Source organism: Pan paniscus, chromosome 2, assembly GCF_029289425.2.
Source record: "Pan paniscus chromosome 2, NHGRI_mPanPan1-v2.0_pri, whole genome shotgun sequence".
NCBI classification, from domain to species: Eukaryota; Metazoa; Chordata; class Mammalia; order Primates; family Hominidae; genus Pan; species Pan paniscus.
Genome location: NC_085926.1, coordinates 16,259,819 through 16,281,424, shown reverse-complemented (window position 1 = coordinate 16,281,424; position 21,606 = coordinate 16,259,819). Strand labels below are relative to the sequence as shown.

General features: G+C 39.9%; 1 protein-coding gene and 1 pseudogene across 10 annotated transcripts in view; one reads left to right on the top strand and one right to left on the bottom strand.

The window, feature by feature from the left end:
• The window catches only part of OXNAD1 (oxidoreductase NAD binding domain containing 1), an 84,734-nt gene that overhangs the window by 53,640 nt on the left and 9,488 nt on the right, over positions 1-21,606 (bottom strand). For all 10 annotated transcript variants that reach the window (XR_010111403.1, XM_034955925.3, XM_034955926.3 and 7 more), the window contains 2 exons: positions 9,797-9,903; positions 1,255-1,396 (listed from right to left, as the gene is read on the bottom strand). Coding sequence is in view for 9 of the 10 variants with exons in the window: in XM_034955925.3 (XP_034811816.1) it covers positions 1,255-1,396; positions 9,797-9,903 (249 nt within the window). In the remaining variant the exon portion in view is untranslated. The remainder of the gene's footprint in view (positions 1-1,254; positions 1,397-9,796; positions 9,904-21,606) is intronic.
• Positions 9,939-21,238, top strand: LOC103782912 (THAP domain-containing protein 5-like; annotated as a pseudogene).

The following is a 21,606-nucleotide window of genomic DNA, read 5'->3' as shown; positions in this document are numbered from 1 at the left end:
CATTGGGGGATGGGCCAGAGAGTATCCTAAGCTAGCTGGTTTTCACAACATAAAAGCTCTCTTCAGCTACTACAGGACATATTAGTTCCTACAAACATGATTTGCCTGTGTGATTCGTTGCGTGCCTTCTCTCCTAACTGAACCTTGCTGCGTTCAGGTGGGCCTTCTACAGCCACAAAACGCAACTGTGTTTCCATACCCTCTTTGCAGGCAAGAGCTGTAAGTCCCACCCCACTCCCTCATGTATTTTTGTTGGTGCTCTATGAAATTTGCTACTCAGCCTCTCTCCTCTACTTATTTCCATGTGGCTCCTACAGAAACCCAAAAATTCTCTGCAACCTTTAAAAATATACTACAGTGTGTTTCCAAGTTTTGCTGAAAATAGAGGTTTTGTTTTCTTTTTCCTTCGTTGATTTTCAATGATTTCCAGGAAACAGGAAAATGCTGTTTTTGAAGCCATATTTATACTGGTATGTGTTTTTGGTAAAGAAGGTAAGAAAATGCCTGGTTGGGATGGAGGTTGTTGGTAAATATAGAAGACACTCTTGTAATGAAGAGGAAGTGAAAGGAAAAGGAAAAGGATAGAAAAAGCAATAAGGGAAAAGGATAGAAGGGTCAAAAACTAAGACAACGAGTAACTGATCTGTTCTGAGCTCATTCTTTGTTATCAGAGTTCTAGTAGGTAATGACAGGCAGCTTCTGTAGGATTGTGTTGAGCCCTGTGGTGAAATAAGAGTTATTAACAGCAGTCAAATTGGATTCTCTCTCAGAATCCCGAGTGAAGAGCTTTCCAGACACTGAAATAGAGAGGCAATGGCACCGTGGATTTAGCTGTGCTCACCTCTGGGAAGAAGCAGTACTATGTAATCAGATAGTTTCCCCTCCAAAAATGACAAAATAATAATTTAATTCCCTTTATTTAGGATGGTTAGGACAAAATAATCTGATTTATAGATTTACCATTTACATGACACAGAGAGCCAACTTTTTAGAACTTGTCTAAAATATAAAATAATTCTAAAGCAGTATTCAACTGAATACCGTTTGGTGACCCAGAAAATACTTCCAGATCCCAAAGTCTCTGACTCATACTTAATGCATCAAAGTTTCTTTGACCTTTCTTAGAAGCTCTTTCTGGGCATGTACCCTTTTACTCAAGCCCAGGTTTCTTAGGTGAATCAAATGAGCTTAACACAAATTTTGTGGGTGGCAGAGATACCCAGATCATCGCGTTTAAACAGGCAGTGTGCTTACCGTATTGTGAACCCAGAGGGCAGGAGGGTGGTTCGTATATTTCACTGCCAATTCTATCACTCTCTCTTGTTCTAGCAGTCTGGGACTGGAGCATATTGAAAACCCACCAACCACAGAGACTCCTGGAATAAAGAAATCAACCCTAAAAAGAAAGCCAAATAAATGATTATTGTTGAAGCAATTTTAAAAATTGGTAAATTAAACAAAATTGACAAACCTTTGCAAGACTATGAAAAAGAATTACTAAAATCAAGAATAAAAGAGGAGATATCATCACAAAGCTTATAGAAATAAAAAGAATTATAAAGGAATTCCATGAACAACTATATGCCAAAAAATTAGCTAACTTACATGAAATGCACACATTCCTAAAATGACATAAACTACCAAATCTGACTCAAGAAGAAAGAAAATCTGAGCAGACCCATAACAAGTTAAAGGATTGAGTTAATAATTTTAAAACTTCCCACAAAGAAAAGCTCAGGCCCAGGCCAGTCACAGTGGCTCACGCCTGTAATCCCAGCACTTTGGGAGGCCAAAGCAGGTGGATCCCCTGAGGTCAGGAGTTTGAGACCAACCTGACCAACATGGTGAAACCCCGTCTCTACTAAAAAAAAAAATACAAAATATTAGCCAGGCGTAGGGACGCATGCCTGTAATCCCAGCTACTTGGGAAGCTGAGGCAGAAGAATCACTTGAACCTGGGAGGTGGATGTTGCAGTGAGCCAAGATTGCGCCATTGCACTCCAGCCTGGGCAACAAGAGCGAAACTCCATGTCAAGAAAAAAAAAAAAAAAAGGCTCAGGTCCAGATGGCATCCTGTTAAGTTCTACCAGACATTTAAAAATTAATACGAATCCTTCAAAATCTATTCCAAAAACAGAAGAGAACACTTCGCGACTCATTTTATGAGGCCAGTATTACCCTCATACCAAAGCCAGACAAAGACATTGAAAGAAAACTATAGACCAGTATCCCTTCTGAATTTAGGTACAAAAATTCCAGGAATACAAGGTTGGTTTAACATCTGAAAATTAATAAATGTAATACACCACTCAGTAGAATAAATGACAAAACCCACATGATCATCTCAATAGTCAAGAAAAGACATTTGACAAAATCCAACACTTTTTCATAACAAAAATACTCAACAAATTAGGAATAATTGGGAACTTTCTCAACCTGATAAAGGGCACCTACAAAAGACCCATAGCTAACATCCTACTTAATGGTGAAATGCTGAAAGTTTCCCCCCTAAAAGAAACAAGATTAGGATGTCTACTTTCACCACTCCAACTCAACATTGTACTAGAGGTTCTAGCCAAAGTGAGTAAACAAGAAAATGAAATAAAACGTGATCAGAACAACTAACATCCTACTTAATGGTGAAAGGCTGAAAGTTTCCCCCCTAAGAGAAACAAGATAAGGATGTCTACTTTTACCACTCCAACTCAACACTGTCCTAGAGGTTCTAGCCAAAGTAAGTAAACAAAAAAATGAAATAAAAGGCATTCAGATTGCAGAGGTGGAAGCTGCAGATGGTATGCTATCATATATAGAAAATACTAATGTATTCACTAAAAAGATATTAGAACTAATAAATTCAAATAAGTTTGCAGGATACAAGATCAACAGACAAAAATCAACTGTATCTCTATACACTAGCAATGAACAATCCAAATGTGAAATTTAGAAAACCAATTACACTTATAATAGCATAAAAAAGAATAAAATAATTGGGAATAAATTTAACAAAATAAGTGTAAGACTTACACAGTAAAAACTACAAAACACCATTGGAAAAAAATTAAAGATCTAAGTAAATGGAAGCATATTCCATGTTCATGGCATGGCAGACTTAAATATTGCTAAGATGGCAATACTCCTCAAATTGATCCACAGATTCAATGCAATACTTACTAAAACCCCAGGTGTTTTCATTCTAGAAATTGACAAGTTGATCATAAAATTCATATGGAAATTTGAGGAACCCATAATCATCAAAACAATCTTGAAAAAGAAGTTTACATTTGTAGGACTCACAGGTCCTGATTTCAAAAGTTACTACAAAGCTACAGTAATGAAAATGCTGTTGTACTGACATAAGGACAGACATGTAGATCAATGGAAAAGAACAGAATGTCCAGAAATAAAGCCTTAAATTCATGGTGAATTGATTTTAGACAAGGGTGCCAAAGCAATTTAATGGCAAAAGAACAGTCTACTCAACAGTGGCACTGGGAGAACTGAATAACCACATACAAAGAATGAATTTGGACCCCTATTTCACAACATATACAAAAATTAAGTCAAAATAGAGCAGAAACTTAAATGTAAGAGCTAAAATTATAAACTCTTAGAATAAAACACAGGAGTAAGACTTCATGGCAATGGCTTCTTAGATATGACCCCAAACCAAAAGGGTTGGAAAAAAAATAGAGAAACAGATTTCATCAAAATTTAAAACTCTGTGCTACAAATGTTATCATCAAGAAAGTCAGGGCCAGGCACAGTGGCTCATGCCTATACAAATCCCAGCACTTTGGGAGGCCGAGGTGGGTGAATCACCTGAGGTCAGGAGTTCGAGACCAGCTTGGCCAACATGGTAAAACCCCGTATCTACTAAAAATTAAAAAATTAGCTGGGCATGGTGGCAGATGCACCTGCAGTCCCAGCTACTTGGGAGGCTGAGGTAGGAGAATCACTCAAACCCAGGAGGCAGAGGTAGCAGTGAACCGAGATCGTGCCACTGCGCTCCAGCCTGGGCGACAGAGTGAGACTCCATCTCAAAAAAAAAAAAAAAGTTAAGAAGACAATCTGCATAATGGGAAAAATATTTTTAAATAATATATCTATTAATATTAAGGTTCTTGTATTCATATTATATAAAGAACTCTTACAACTCAGTAATAAAGAGACAACCAAATAAAAAACTGACAAAATACTTTTAATTAATATTTCTTCAAAGAAGACATATAAATGGCTAATAAGCACAGGAAGAGATGTTCAACATCAATAGTCATTAGGGCAATGTAAGTCAAAATCATAATGAGCTGGCAGGTCACACCCACGTGGATGGCTATAATCAAAGAGACAAACAATAGTGTTAGGGTCTGGAGAAATTGGAACATTTATACATTGCTGGTGGGAATGTAAAATGGCACAGCCACTCTAGAAAACAATTTAGTAGTGCCTGAAAATGTTAGTTAGCATATGACCCAACAATTCCATGCCTAGGTTTAGACCCAAGACAGGTGAAACTGTATGTTCACTCAAAAACTTGTACATGAATGTTCATGGCAGCATTATTCACAATAGCCCCAAAGTGGAAACAATGTAAATGTCCATCAGCTAATGAAGATATAAACAAAATGTGGCATATCCATACAATGGAATGAAGTACTGATACAGGCTACAACATAGATGAACCCTGAAATCATGTTAAGTGAAAGAAGCCAATCACAAAAAGACCACACACTGTATTGTATGATTCTGCTGGTATAAAATGTCCATAAGAGACAAATCCATAGAGACAAAATAGATTAGTGGTCATCTAAGCCGGGCAGGAGGATAGGGAATGAATAAGAATCATTACAGAGTTTCTTTCTGGGATAACAATGTTCTAAATGTGATTGTGCTGATAGCTGCACAACTCTGTTAATATACTAAAACCTCTGAATTGTACACTTTAAATGTTTGAATTTTATATGAATATATCTCAACATAACAGTCTTTTTAAGTTTTAAAAAGTATGAAAAAAGGGTCAAGAAAAGCAACAAAAACTCTCCCACTAGCATTTGACAGACTTAATAGGCCGATATGGCCTCTGAGTTACACAAGTCTTAACGTTTCCTTCTTTTCTTCTAACCACATCCTGTAGTCTAGAACTCCTGGGTTTCAAGCTTTCAATAATTCTATGCCACAGAAACCCTTTTTTGGTGAGGATTCTAGGAAATGCAATAAACCTAGTCACATACCAAGAAAAATGTATTGGAACACAGAACCACAAAAAATTCTCATCCCCGTATCTGGGAAACATAAACATCCAATCTAGGTGTTTCACAGCCATCACAAGAGCAAAAAGTATCATCCTTCCCCAGTTGCTTACCTACATAGAGGCCTAAAAGAAAAGCAAAAGATGTTCTCTAATCTGATCTATGACCTTAAAAAAATATTCTCCTGCAGTCTATGGCCTTACATTTCCAGTCATTTATTATAAGTGTTTAAAAACCAGTTCTGGATTGGAAGTGCTCCAGAAAAGGTCTTTGGCCAACTTTAACCTATTTTCACTTGACTCTTTTCCATGAGTACTTTAACTTTCTTTTCATTTCTGACAAGATAAAAATTTAAAAGACTATCGTTAGCATTTGTTAACACAGTTGCTATATGCTATCACAGAGGAGGTATACAAAAATCTCCATTATTTCCATGTTTAAAAAATAAATACATTAATAAGCTACTTTTGCTGCTTCATCTCCTGAACTACAGTGCCCTCTGCTGCTCAATGCTGATGAAGGCCATTCTCTCAGTTGAATGAAAGGGAACCAACCCTCTTCTCTAGTAACTCTGGAAAGCTACCTTTGGGAAAAAAGGACTCCTTCATTAAAAAATACAGAAGAATTTAAGTTACATAAAAACTTCATCTGAATGGATTTAAGAAAATATGCACAATACATATTTCATAAAACATCTGTCCAAGAAAGAATTATACCTTAAACACACACCTTTAAAAATGTCCTTTGCAGGATGAGCACTCTTGGAGCCATGAGTTAAAGCCCTTACTATATACCCAATGAGTGAGCGTATGCAGAAGGAGCCTAGGTGCGCGGTGAAGCAGTGGATGTCCACATCCAACCATGACACACCAGGCAGCCAGGTCCTGTCCACAAAGGGAGCCCCAGTGCCAAGCACACAGCAGCTATACTACGAGATCCCAGAACTCTTTAGTCCTTGCCTACAGTTCTCAGAGCCCCTCACTCATTCACTTAATGCAAACATCTAAGAGAGCACCTGCCTACCATATACAGGCACTGTGGTACTTGCTGGAGGTACAAAGATGCACATATGTCTTAGTTGCTGCCCTCAATGAACCCACTCTAAGAGGAGGAAAATTAACAAATACATACAATTAAATGGGCAATGATAAAATCTGCTTAGCGTAGCGAGGCAAGGCAGAGGAAGGAGGAGTCAATTCTACCAGGAGTACAGGAATTAAGAAAGACTTCACAGAAGAGATGCCCTTTAAACAGTCTTAAAAGACACACAATGCTTACCAGATGAGCAATGGGGGAGGACACAGTTTGAAAAAGATGCCAAGGAATACAGTGCTATGTTATGTGCAGTCCTGTGAGAATCAGGGCTGCCACACATGCTTGTGTAGGTTGCAAGGATATTATCTATCTACAGTGTGGCAGCCCTGCTCAAGGGTAGGGATAAAGTCTTATTTCTCTAATCTTGCTCCTCCAGTGTTTCTTCTTGGTGTCCTCTTTCTCTCAGCAGGGCTCAAAGTTGCTTTCTAGCATCTAAACTTATGTTATCTTATAGAAAGTCAGACACACTAGGACCAGGAATTCCCTCCACTCTGTGAAAATGCTTTGGCCTTACTTCCCCTCAGGAGGCAAGCTATACCCAGCCAAGTGTGGATTGAGTACTGACTGGGGCATCAGTGGTGACATGGTGGTGATAAGCCCCCACTCCTGCCTGGCCTGCCACTCTTCCAATCAACAGCTTCAGTGCAGGGAAACTGACCAAGGAGATAAGAATTGGAATCTGTCCCCTGGGCCTTATCAGCACATATGATCTAACTGAATGAAATACTTATTAGCAATAACAAAAGCTAAAATCAAACAAATGAAGTTAACAGTAGGCATTATGCTAAACACTTTAAATATCCCAAAACGTAGGAATACTACTGCTCCCTCTTTGAAGATATGAGAACTGAAGCCCAGACAAATAAGGAAACTGACCACATCACAGAGCTGGCTGGTAGAAAGCAAGCATGTGAGCTGAGCAGTCTCCAGGGCACTAGGTGACAATACACTGCTACCCACAGTAGCATAACCAATGCCAGAGGCAGGCAGTGAGCACCACAGCCAAATGTGAATCTAGAAACTCAGGGCAGCTGCACACTGTGTGAGGACTAGTGGTGGCATGCTCCAGACCCAAGAGTGAGTGCCAAGCTTTCCACCCCAAGGGAGGAGGAATTCTGGTCAAGGGCAGGCCTCACCAAGGAGCTAGCAAGTGGTAGGCCTACTAGTGAGATGAACCAAGAAGTTCAACCCTGCTCATGTGAGAGATATTTTGAGGTGGTTCTGCCTTTGGCCTTTCTCTCGGGATTGGATTGCTACAGTTCTTGGAACTGGTTTATTGCTACAGGAACCAGCCCTCTCTGCAAGGCCCAGTAAGAATACAGTGTAGTGCAAAAAGAGTCCCTTGAGGCCTATATCTGATCTATGCTGACGGTGTCTACATGGGGATCTGTGGCCAAAGCTCCAGCTAGTCACAGACAACATTCATTTATTTAGTTAGAGTTGCGCCTGGAACCTCATTCTCAGAGTTTGGTAGGTGTCAGAGGAAGCCACTGGTCAAAAATTCAGAGATGTGGAATCACGGCCCAATCTCTTACCCCAAAGATAAGCCCAACAGCAACCCTCTCCTTGATTTCTAGCAGCTCTCCAGTCTGATAATCCTACCTACACAAACTGCATGGCAGCCACATCCTCACTTCCTATCCCTAATCCTTGCCCTCTTCTCCAAAGTGCCACATGGCTGTTACTACCAAGCTGATGGTCTGAGACAGCCTAGAGCACAAAGCCATTCAAGCAACAGCATGGAAGGGACAGACACCGCCAACCTCAGCAAAATGGCCATTCTGTGACCATAAGGTCAAATATCAAAAGGAACTCACAACCCCTAGAACCATAAATCAATGGTAAGGGTAAAATTTGTTGAAAGAGGAGGGCCCAGGGGCCTGGAATGAATGCTGATCAACACCTGGGAGGGAAAGCGTCACCACTACCAGCCAGTGATCCTTACCCGCCAAGTCCGACCTCCGAAGAAGTCTGACAGGCACATACGAAAACCAGGCCTAAATTCAGTGAAATGGCCAAATCCATTCATTGGGATGTTATACATGACACCAATCCCAAATCATTTCATCTTGAGAATCACAGTAGGACTCTATTTCTACAAATATCACCAGGGAATGAGGACATTTTCTTATCAGGTAACTGAGGTTAGCAAGTGCATTACACTTGCAGGCACACCATGGTGGCAGCACAATAACCAATGCACAGGCTTTTCCTAACCAGGAGGCTGGGTCTGAGTCTTGGCAGGATTCAGAGTTGAAGGCACGGAGACAGTGCTTTGCACAGGACACAAACATTTCCACAGAAAGGAAATATGGAAAACAGATCATTACAATTAAAGTTTCCACTTTTCAATATAATGACTGCTAAACCATTTTTGAAGGGTAAATATGTTGCCCGCCCCCTAAAACAGGCAAAATGCATTTAATGTGTATCATCGAACATGTGCAAAGATTGCAGTAAATTGCTTCACAAACCCAAATTATTGCAATCAGCATCTTGTTTTCTAGTTCTAAATTCAAAGGCAAACTATTAACACACAAGACTGCTAACTCTTGCTATTATCACACTTGCTATTATCACACATCCTCCTTCTAACAAAACCACATTTCCAGATGGACTGCCAAAATTAGTCAAGTGACTCCTAAGAAACACTATCAAGACTGACATGCCAGAAATCCATTTAGAAATGAGTGCTTTATTAAAATAAAGGACACACACACCCAAATACACCTTTCCTAGGGAAATTCAAGTTGCTTTCCTTACAATTGAACTTGAATTGAAGCTCAGGGAGGCCCCATTCGGAGGAAATGTTACCCAGTCAGCATGCTGATCAGTCCCGAGTCAAATCGGACAGACTTATGATTTGTGTGGGGGTTCTGGGGAGCTGGGCCTGACTGGGGAATCCTGATAACAAATTAGGCAAAGTATTTAAATTCAACCCAAATAAGGTACATATGATAGACAAATTCAGTCAAGAGGGTAGTGAGCCCTGTGATGACATCACTAGTTCCTCTTCTCTTCAGGATACTTTGTTTACTCTACATTGGACACAAAGAAGACTACTTTTAAAAAACCTATGAATCTCCTGCAACACGTAACTCAAGGAGATTAGATTACTGAAGTGCATTCTGTTAGCAACCATTCCTGAAGAGTCTAATTATCAGAGCTGTCAGTTCCATGGGCCAGAACTAGCTTTGTTTGAATGTGGAAAACACAAGACAGCAATTTTCATATATGACTGAGGGAGCCACGGGCTCAAAACCCAAGTGGGCTCTGAGGCCAGGAAAGGAATCAGATCCTCTGTGCCAACAAAGGCTCACCCTGAGCAGATATGATTTAGAATTCCTCTTCCTCAAGGGAATGGCTAGCCTTTTCCAGAAGAAAAAATAATACCTTCTATCTGATGGCACCTTCTTGAACATACATACTTGGAACACAGAAAAGTCACTTACCACTGGCCAGCTTTAAAGGAAAAGTCTTGATCAGCAACAAGCAAGCGGAGGCTCTTCACTGACGGTGACTCACTGGCAGCTCCACACACCTTAGCTGCTGACACAATCTAAAACCAAAAGATGAACTGTGGCTGAGGTTAGTGCGTACACAGCACAAGGGACAAATGGTGGCATCCTGAGAACTAAGGTTTTTGAAATCTACGAAGATGTGGTTTTTGAAAATTGCCAAACAAGGTAAAACACACTTTGCTTTAGTTCAGCCTACCACCATGTGAATACATTTTAATTAACTTTTTTTGGAGAGACTTGCTATCATACTAATTTAATTTTATCCTACATTCAAAAATCATCTATTCAAGGGATCTTTTAACCGGCATTTATTTGATGAGTATCCACAATGTGCTGTGCACTGGGCTAGGCACTCTGGGAAGAGCTCAGGGAATTGGAACTCTATAAACAAGCCAGGGTCTTATCAAGGAGCTGCCATTAAATTCTCCATCAGTACTGGGCAAAGTGAGGCCCACTCTTGCTTCTGGGGGTGTAAGGAGTCCACAAAGAGCTAATTTCAGAAATCAAAAGCAGGCACTTAGAAACTTTAACAATTTCACAGAACAATCTTGTGCCTAGAGTCTAGTAACAGAAAACAAAATGGGTTTGCATTCTTCATGTCTTTGTTTTTAATTAATTTTCAAATTCATTTTTTATCATACAATATTTTATAAAATGGAAACAGTTCACAATCTTAACAATAAAAAGAGCCCTTCCCTACAGATAATTTGAGAAGCACTATTTTTACATGATGTATCTGATTTCTGGAAAGCCTTGAATAGGTTTGACTTGGGAGCTATGCAGGTATGTGCCATTCATGGCTCAACACCCCTCAAATTCAAAAGGTCTCTATTTCCTTGATTCTTTCATCTGCTTTGTGTTTCTTTGTCCTGTAAGCCTGGGACATCTTCACAAGCAAAGAAAAAAGACAACATGACTCTTTCCTCAACCTTCTATGTCTGTTCATCTTTACTTGTGGCAGCAAATCAGCAACTAACCAGAATATAGCCCTCTCCTTGGAAAGTGTGACCTTCACAGCTCCACCAAAGGGTGCTTTGGAAATCTGTCAAGGTCAATGAACGTCCCATCCTAATGCTAGCTCATGCAGGCCCTCTACTCCAATAGGACTACTAAATCTCATCAAACTATTAGTGGAGACCACTTTCAAAAATCCACTGGATAATTCTCATGATGGATGGTGGTCTCTCTCACCACCTCAAAGTATCTTCTAGTATTATCTACCTTTCTCTCCCTCCTGCAAAATACCTAACCTTTCTTTCTCCGTATTTTTGTCAACCCTCTCTTCCTCCTCTCCTAAAAATCAAGTGGGGTAATTTTCCATTACTGACCCTCTACCTGCACTCTTGGTCCTAGTCCTGCCTACTCCCTCAGAAACACTGCTCCATCAGCAACCACCAGCCCTTTCTTTCATGTTCAATTTTCCTCCCTTTAGTACATTCCTGTTTCATCAAAGATTACATCTAATGCCATTGGCAATTCAAAGCAATTCAGCAACAAAATAAAGTAAGCAGCAGAATATGGCTGTTAACAGCATGGGCTCTGCAGCTGGACTGCCTGGTATTTAGTCCTGGCTCTACCGCTTACCAGCTGTGTGACTCTGGGCAAGTTACCTAGCCCTCCTCAGCTATAAAATGAGAATAATACCACCTATACCTCATAGGGTTGCTGGGAGGATTAAATGAGATAATACTGACAAAAGTACTTACAATGCTGCTGGCCCACAGAACTCATTAATGTTGGTTATAATGTACAGTCATGTGCTGTGCAACGACATTTTGGTCAACGACAAAGCACATATACAAGGTGATCCCATAATACCAGATTTTTACTATTTTTCTACGTTTAGACACACAAATATCATTGTGTTACAAACGCCTGAAATATTCAGTACAGTAACATGCATATAGGTTTGTCCTCTAGGAACAATAGGCTATACCATTTAGCCTAAGTGTGTAGTAGGCTATCCCCTCCAGGTTTGTGTAAGTACACTCTATGTCTGCACAATGACAATCAGCTAATGACACATTTATCAAAACATCCCCGTCAGCAGGCAACACATGACTGTATTTCATTGTCTTAATTAAAATTAATTAGCAATTGTTTACATTATATATTACATTTTATTCATTTATAACTATATATGCCACCATACCAATGCTTTTGCACCAGGGCCTTAAAGATTGAGCACTGAACATCTCAGAGAGACTGCTCACATGGACAACAAGAAACTGCAGTGTGGTGGGCTTGTACATGTTTTTACCAGTGCAAACGTAAAAGCCATACTGTCTTGAATATATTTTAGAAATCTTGCCTTTCGTCTCTTTCTCTACTGAGACAATCAGCTCTTCTTTAGCCCACAGAATCTTCCCTTTTTCCTTGATGCTCACCTTAACCACAGGTAACCTAGCTTCGGTGCTCTTGCAACTTCTCCTTTGACGGTTGGGGTCTTTCTGAACAACCAAACTCAATGTCCAGTCTCAGTTCTCACCCTCCCTGACCTCTCTGAATTTGGTATTTTCCACACTGATGGATTCTCCTTGTCTGGAACAGCCATATTGAACTTTTCAGGTCCCCTCTTGTTATCACTGACCTGGTCTTTCTCCTTTACCATTCCTTCTCTCACTTCTTCTGTAGGAGCTTTCCCTAAACTGCCTTGCTCCTACTGCCTCTACCACTCCAGGTTGAGGCCCTCAAGGACTCACAGACTACTACTCTCCTCCCACCTTCTGCTGACAACTCATCATTACTTTTCTGCCAATCACAAACTGACATCAACACTCCCCATAAGTAACAACAGCCAATGCCTGAGGAGCATTTATCCCAGGTATATACCAGATGCTAGGTTAAATATTTTATGTGCATTCATTCATTCAGTTGATATGAATAATCATATTATATCCCAAGAGACAGTGTTGTTATCCTACATCTTGCAGATGAGGAAACTGAAAGATTCAGTAACTTGCTCAAGATCACCTAGCTAGGAATTGCGGATTCAAATCCAGGTTAGCTTGACCCTCCCTAAATCATCTGATGGTTCTGCTCCATTGGTAAACGCACTTATGCCATACAACGAAATCCACCAAAGTCATTCCTTCCACGAACACTTATTGAGCATGGTGCCTGAAACTGGGGAACAGGGTATGCAGAGATAGAGAAGACTGCACCTGCCCTCACAGAGCCTTGCAAAATCAGCTTATTTCCATTACCAGATATTCAATTATGGATGCATCTTGGACTCAACACAGTCAATTACATTTTCAGTTGATATTCAAACACACATAAACTTTGACTCTTTATGGTATACTGTCCCTAACACAGCCAAATTCCATAAATTTGGCTCATGTTTTTTCTTTCCCTTGCCTACTTGCCATCACCCTAAGCTGAGAATTTCTTTCTTCTCACTTGAACTACTACCTTGGTCTCCTTCTTGTGTCTCTCAAAGCAGCCAACAGGCAAATATTCCTAATGTTCCAACCTCACTGAGTTACTCTCCAGCTTAAAAACCTTAAATGGCTCTCTACCACTCAATCACCAAAAAAAAAAAAAAAAAAAAAAAAAAAAAAAAAAAAAAAAAAAAAAAAAAAAAAAGCTGAAAGTCCCGTTTAACTCATACGAACTTGGGACTCCTCGTGGATCACTGTGCTTGTGGTTTTTCGGCCAAACTGGACAACCTGCTGGTCCTCAAAGGTACCTAACACCTGCCCTTCCCCAAAACCCTACCAAGGTCATTCAGCATGTGCCAAGCTCTCTCAGTTCTACCAACCTTCTGCTCAGCCTTCTAGGCCCTGCTCAAATAACACCCCCTGCCTGAGGTCCTCCCTCTTCTCTTCATACTCTCAACTCTACCAATATAATGTTTTTGCCTTTCTGACCATATTCAGCATGTATAAGTCAACTCCCTAGATGAAGCACAGGGCCCAACACACAGTAAGGCTCAGTAAGTATTTGCAGAATGAATAAAAACTTGAACTTTAAGTCACTTAAAATGGTTTTCCAGAACAAAGATTGGTAGAAATGCAGGAGCACTTTTTTTTTTTTTTAAGCTGGGTGGATAGGGGACGAGAACACTATAGAAAATCCAGATTCATGTTTAAAAGTATGGGAGAGTTCAGGGAGAGCAGACATTTATTTAGTAGAAATGGTATTTTCCTTTGTTTGCCACACATTCTTTTTTAAGTATCTTAGTACAAAGACAAGTAATGAGAATCATCAGAGGTCTCTATTACTTCATTATTCCCCTTTTCTTACATTTACAGAAGTATTTTGGGAGACCAAGGCAGGCGGATAGCTTGAGCCCAGGAGTTTGAGACCAGCCTGGGCAACGTGGCAAAACCCCACATGTCTACAAAAAAAAAAAAAAAAAATTACAAACATTAGCTAGGCATGGTGGCACACTTGTAGTCCCAGCTACTCGGAAGGCTGAGGTGGGAGGATCACTTGAGCCTGGAGGTCAAGACTGCAGTGAGCCAAGTGAGACCCTGTCTCAAAAAAAAAAAAAAAAAAAAAAAAAGAAATGTTATTTTATAAACATTCATTTTTTTCTCTCGATATAATAATCTGTTAAAATACAGCCTCGAGGTAGATTATTTCATTTCTGACAGCTTAAGTGGCATGTGTTAAATTCCTTAACAAAACTAGATAGGGAAAAGAATTTCAGCTGAGATACCTGAGAATGCGTCACGACCAAGTGCTAGGCTATGTGAAATGGAAGCATTAGTCATTTTCCAATGTCCAAATGTAAAATTCAATGAGGAAGGAAACAAGCTATACTTTCTATTAAGCCATATTTTCATTTGGATGGTGTCTATGACCAATTATTGGTATGACAGGCTGAGTATCCCTTACCTGAAATGCTTGGACCAGAAGTGTTTAGGATTTCAATTTTTTTTCAATTTTGGAATATTTGCATTATACTTATAGGTTGAACATCTCTCATGTGAAAATCTGAAATCCAAAAGGCTCCAATGAGCATTTCCTTTGAGTGTCATGTCAGTACTCAAAACATTTTGGATTTTGGAGCATTTCAGATTTCAGATTTTTGCATTAGAGATACTCGACCTGAAATACAAACAGTAATGTACCTACTGCTATTTATCCTAACAATCTGGACAAAATTGTTTTATCTATATCTGGAACATAAAATACCCTGCACAATTCATTATTTTTAAAGACATGCTTCCCTGTTACTATTTTATTTTGCTTAACACAAATGCTATATACTATATAGATTTCTAGCAATGTGGATTAAAAACATCAACGAAATCTTTTTGAAGACCACATATTTATTTTACTCCAAAAGCTAGTTCATATAATTAGGACCTGTAATTGTGGCCCTTGTTATATGCTATTCTTTTGTTGGATAGGCAAAACATAGTGGAGAAACTATTTATTTTATCATTTGTACTGGCTCTTATACTTAATGGATCAAAAGATTCACAACTGAAACCTCAAATATCCATGTCCTAAGTTAAAACACATGGCAGGAAATGAAGTTTTCCATAAAACAACATTTATGCTTTTCCAGTGTTCAGTAAAATAACAACACATTTGCCAACTTTACCAGTACACATGTTTAATGCTTAGGCAGAGTCAGCATCTAAAAGGAAATTCCATCACACTTGTTTAAAAAGCTGGTTTTATGTAGGATATTTTGATGTTACCGCTGGTGCAAAAGTCTCTGTACAGGAAATAGGTATTTCTTGGAAACCTGGCTAGCTTTCCCTGTTCACTCCTGTTCATTCATTTTCTGGCTTAAAAATTTAGGCAAAGCCATGACTAGAGATGACCTAAAACAAAAATGTAGGTATGGTTCAGAGAATTTCAGAATTGAAGGAAATTTTAGTCATTATCAAGAATCATAAGCCATTTTACACACAAAGACACCAAGACCCAGGGACATTATTTAAATGGTAGCAGAGTATCAATCTGATGCGTAGGAATCTGACTAGAAGCAGATTTTACTCAAGTGATTTACTAACAAAGGTAGACACAAAATTCTCCGTCAACCACACAATTTAACTTCTTAAATGGCTTATGCTGGTTAACACTATGCCCTAGAATGACAAGTAAACTCACTTTACTCCTACCAAAGGCTAACCTGTCCACCTGGGATGGTCTCCTCTCTGTCTTCTCAAGCCTTCCCTCCAGCAACTATCCTCTCTCCTGCATCACACCCTCTCTACCCTCCCCATCAGAACACACAAGCTCTAGGATCTCCCACCTCATGTAACATGTAACAACGACAACAGCAGCAAACACTTATAGACATCCTTACCATATGTCAGGCACTTTACATACATTCATTCACTCAGTTCTTCACAACTCTAGAAAGCCAATATTATTATATCCCCATTTTACATATGAGAAAACTGAGGTCCCAGAGCCAGTAAGGGGCAAAGCAGATTTAAAACCAGGCACTTGTGGTCTTTGCTGCTTTTCAAAATACAACAAACAAAACAAGCTTCTCCTTTAATCCAGCTTTCACCCCATTTCTCTGCTCCCATTCACATTACAACATTTCAAGAGTTACATATGGTCCTGTCTCCACTTTCTCATCTCCCATTCTCTCCTCAACACAATCTGATCAGGCTTTCACCCTCAGTAATGTACTAAAGCCAGTCATTCTGGTCACCCACTATCCACTTTGGTAAATCCAGTGATGACCTCTCAGCAGAATTCAGCACGGTTGGCTCCTCTCTCTTTCTTGAAATACTTTTCTCCCTGGTTCCAAGAACACTCTGCTGATCTCCTTCCTGTCTGGCTGGCCACTCCTTCTCCATCTCCTTTGCTGGCTCTTGCTCTTCTGCTTGGCCTCTAACTGTTGACACATTCCTGGGCTGAGTCCTGAGTCCTCTTCCCTTACTCTCTACGTGGCCTCAACTTTTCATCTCTAGCAGTAAACTCTCATCTCACATGTCCAACAGCCTGTTTAATTTCCATTTCAAATTTAACACAGCCAACAGGGAACTCTTTTTTTCTCTGGCACTGTGCTAGATACTATGATTACAGAGCTGCTAAACTGGGCCTTTCCCCAAGGAGCCTCCCTTTCTTTGTAGCCTTCAACTCACAGCAGAGTTAGTTACACACCCCTAGGGGCCAGAGGCCAGCTGCCAGGGCCATCAGACTATACTTCCTTGGGAGTTTTTCTAAGAGCTGTAGTCCATCCCCCCAGATCCCCTACAACTACCTCCAGGCAGTGAGTGCCTGAGGTTTCTCTCCACCTGCTCTGCTTTGTCACTGCTGACAGTGTGAAGCCAGGAGCGTCAAGCACTGCTCATCCCAGGCTGGATCATCTCTAAAAGGTTCTTTGACCATCAAGCTCTAATAACCAAAGCAAATTACAGGAATAACTGTTGAGAAACAGTGCATGTTGAAAAGATGCCCCCTACCTCAAATTGAAGTGACCACTCTACCGCAATCTCCTTGACATGCATAGGTGATGACCAGTGGAGAATTGTAAAAGTTAGCCTTGGGACATAGTCCACTCTGCAGCTAAGCAGACCATCCCATTCAAACCCAAGCCTCATCAAGATCACAAGCAGATTATAAGCACTGGAAAATCAGCACCTGGAACTGTAGGATCCCCAAAGGCATCTGCCCCAGGGGCCCAGCCATTTATTAACTAACCACTCTGCCATCAGTATCTCCCCCCTTTCTCATGCCTAGTAACACATTGCTCAATTAAGCCTTGTCCGTCTAAATAGAGTGTCATATTCTGCTGTAACATAAAGGAAAGCTGATTTTATTATCAAAGATCTGAGTTCAAGGACTGAGTCCTTGTCCCTTGAACAAGTCCTTTAAACTTAGGACAACAATATAATTTATCATTCAAGACAGAATAATTTTGAGAGTGAAAGTGAGTGCTATTACACCAGGAACGAGAGGCATAAACCAGGACTATTTCAGGCAAATGAGGAAGCAGGGTCATCCTACCTAAATCTTTGATTCTTAATCCCCTCATCTGTGAAATAGAAATTAAAATCCCTACATGTCCCTCCCAGAATGGTTGTGAGAATCAAGTACCAATCTGTTGTATAATCTGGTGCTTTGTAAACAAAAAGGCAACATACACATAAGATACTGTAAGAAAAGACACAGGCTTCTAAAAGCAAACTAGTACAATAGAAAAAGAATTAGAAAGATTTCCAAAATCAATTAGGTGCATAAAGTCTTCTGATCAGAGTCCCATTAAAATCTGAGGATAGGAGCTTATCTATCATTTTCAATGCTGTAACCCCAGGATATGGCCCAGGGTCTGGCACATTTCCAAATGAACAAATGAATGCATATGAATTAGTAATTTAAGAAATTCTTTCACTGCCAAACTCTCCCAACAAACTGATGAACAGAGCATATATTGCTCAGTAGGCCAACAGGCTGTAGAGGCCAAGCACGGAATGACCCCCTCCAGTAAAATTTGTCTTGCCTGAACAATCTTTACTGCATTACAGTATTTCTATCTTTATCTCCTTGACATTTCTAGGGTTACTCAGACTGCTTATTCTTTTGATTCTTAAGAATAAAATGAATAAAACTTGAACACAAACGTTCCAATGTAATTCAATTCAGAGTTCAGTTTCCTCCATCAGCACAATCTCAGACTACTTACAGTTACAGTCCCAAGTAAGAAGCATAAACATCATAAATGGTCATTCAGTAAACTTTCCAGAGGAAATACATGCCCAAAACCAAAAGAACATTTCTGGGTGAGTATTCCATTTCCTGTCGACTCCAAGAGTAGCAACACAGTCCTTTAGCCTAGGAATTCTGAGCTGGAGCTTCCTTTCGTCACTGAGAGACATGCCCTAGGCCCTGCTTCCTCTTTGTAAAATCCAGATGGCATCGTATCCTTAGGCTACCTCATGGACTTGAACTGAAGAGCAAATAACATGTGTAAAGTATACTCACTATACAAATTAAAGGCAAGAATGGAAGACGAGACTATAAGAAGCTGATCCAGTTCTGTTATGGCCAAACCTGAGGTGCCATTCATTTCAACGAGTCCAGGGTCCAGCCCCTACTCCATGGCTAGGAGCACCCTCTGGAGATTGGGGCAAGTTCCTAATGACCATATACTGCTGAGAAAGCCAGATACCATCTAGCTTTCTCCAGTTCCTCCCAACTCTTCGCAGTTCTCATTCTGTATGGGAGAAGAGGGGAAATTAGAAACAGAAGAGGAGGGCCAGGAGCTGTGGCTCATGCCTGTAATCCCAGCACTTTGGGAGGCCGAGGCGGGCGGATCATGAGGTCAGGAGTTCAAGACAAGCTTGGCCAACACAGCGAAACCCCGTCTCTACTAAAAATACAAAAAAAAGTTAGCCGGGCATGGTGGCAGGCGCCTGTAATCCCAGCTACTGGGGAGGCTGAGGCAGGAGAGTCTCTAGAACCCGGGAGGCAGAGGTTGCAGTGAGCCAAGATCGCACCATTGCACTTTTAGCCTGGGCAACAAGAAAGAGACTCTGACTCAAAAAAAAAAAAAAAGAAAGAAAAAGAAACAGAAGAGGAAAAGAGATGCAACTAAAAATTTCCTGAAAGGTAGTACCACGATTGGATTTTCCTGTAATTTTCTGACTTGTGGGCACTAAAATTCTCAAGAGTTTGCATTAACTTTCTTTGTAGTTTACCTAAACTTGGCTCAAAATAACCCCCAAAAGTCCCAATAATTTTGTCCTATAAAATTCTGAAATGGAAGAGGGGCCGCCTTGCACCTTTTGCTGGCCCCGGGTCTCCCAGGACCTCATACAAGTGATACTCAGCTATACAGGACAGCGATTTACTCTACAAATCGCCAGGAACAAAAAAAATAAAGACCAGAAGCTGAGTTTTTACCCATTTCCCCTAAATGACAAAGAAACACTTGAAAAGTGGTAAAAAAAAAAAAAAAAATAGCAAGATTGATGGGTTTCTAGTAAATACCAGTTACTATGTAGTGACCACTTCACTCCAGACTCTCTTGACATCAGACGGGGGATTTGATATTTAAAACAAAGTACAGTTCCAACAACTTTTTCCTCTGCCTGAAGACAATCAAGTAAAAGATCCCTCTTAAAAAAAAAAAAAAAAATTCACAGACGAAACAATTGGAAGATGAGAAAAAAGTATACCTAAAAGCCAGATCAGAAAAATCACTTGTATTAAATGAGGCAAAGAAAAATATAGTTAACACAGATGTGCTCCCTGAACACGCAATTACTTGATTCATCTGCCTTGGTGAAGCCACTGGCTTCCAAAACCAAGAAGCATACAAAATACTTGTTAACTCTTTTCTTTTTGAGACAGAGTCTTACTCTGTTGCCCAGGCTAGAGTGCAGTAGCGCAATCTTGGCTCACTGCAACCTCTGCCTCCCGGGTTCAAGTCAAAATACATGTTAACTCTTAAACTAGTTAAACAAGATTAACTAGGAAACCAGAATCTACCTTGGAAACATCAGTTAACTAAAATATGGATATAGGTGGTTTTCACACATCTTTTGAGTATCTAAATTTTACAACTATTACTTTGATAATTTCAAATTCAGAAGGTATTCAACAGTCTTTGGAAACCCAAGAAGTGCTTGAAATAACTACCAATCATCTTGCTAATCCAAACTTTACAAATATTCCATGAAAATCAGGTCAGCACAGGATAATTCATTCTTATTTAGCACAATTAATCAAATAGTTGAAGAATTAAACACAAATAAATAATCTATTATTGCCATTTTTCTAAACCTGTAGTTAATTCTTTTATATCTGCCCAAAAAGAAACCAGGGAAATGGAAGACATAGACATTGAAGACTCCTTACATAAGGATGTAAACTATGGAAGATTCTTTTCTTTTCTTTTCTTTTTTAAAGAGACAGGGTCTTGCTCTGCCACACAGGCTGGAGTGCAGTGGCACCATAATAGCTTACGTTAGTAACCTTGAACTCCTGGGCTCAAGTGATCCTCCTGCCTCAGCCTCCTGAGTAGCCAGGACTACAAGCATACCACCATGTCCAGCTAATTTGTAACTTTTTGTAGAGACTGGGTCTTGCTATGTTGCCCAAGCTGGTCTTAAACTCCTGGTCTCAAGTGATCCTCCTGTTTCAGCCTCCCAAAGTGCTGGGATTACAGACACGAGCCACTGCGCTTGACCACAAATTGAACATTCTTACTGCAGACAAGACACAACTAAAGAACATTTTTGGCAGAAACTCTCTAAGCTACATTCTAAGATAACTCTTCCTGACCTACAAACAACAAACTATAGGTAGACTGAAGTCTTTGGAAGCTCTTATAAGACAGCCAAAGCAGGAAAACTGGCTATCTGAAGAAAATGTCAGATGATAAAAAACTGTTTTACAACAGGGGATGTCACTATAGTACAGAGTAAAAAGGCTTTAAAGCTCTGACTGTTTTATAAGCTTTCTCCAGCCAAATCAAACTTTATGTAAAGGGAACTTTTTCCTGTATAAAGTTCTGATCTTAAGGAACTATGAGAGTGCTCTAATGTTATCAACTGTATCCTGTTCTTAAAATGCTCATTTTTAGAAAAACTAGAGAGTTGTGCTGAAGAGAAAAAGTTTTATTAGTTGATAATTTTCCAAATTAAAGTTAAAATTCAGTGAATAAATGATACGATTCGGTCATAACATGAAAGAACAAGGGCATGTTCAAAAGAACCTGAAACAGACGTCAGGTTCAGCAATCAGTCCTGGTTTCACCACTGGCATATATGGCTTGGGCAAGTTACTTATCAAGACTGAAGCTCAGTCCCTAA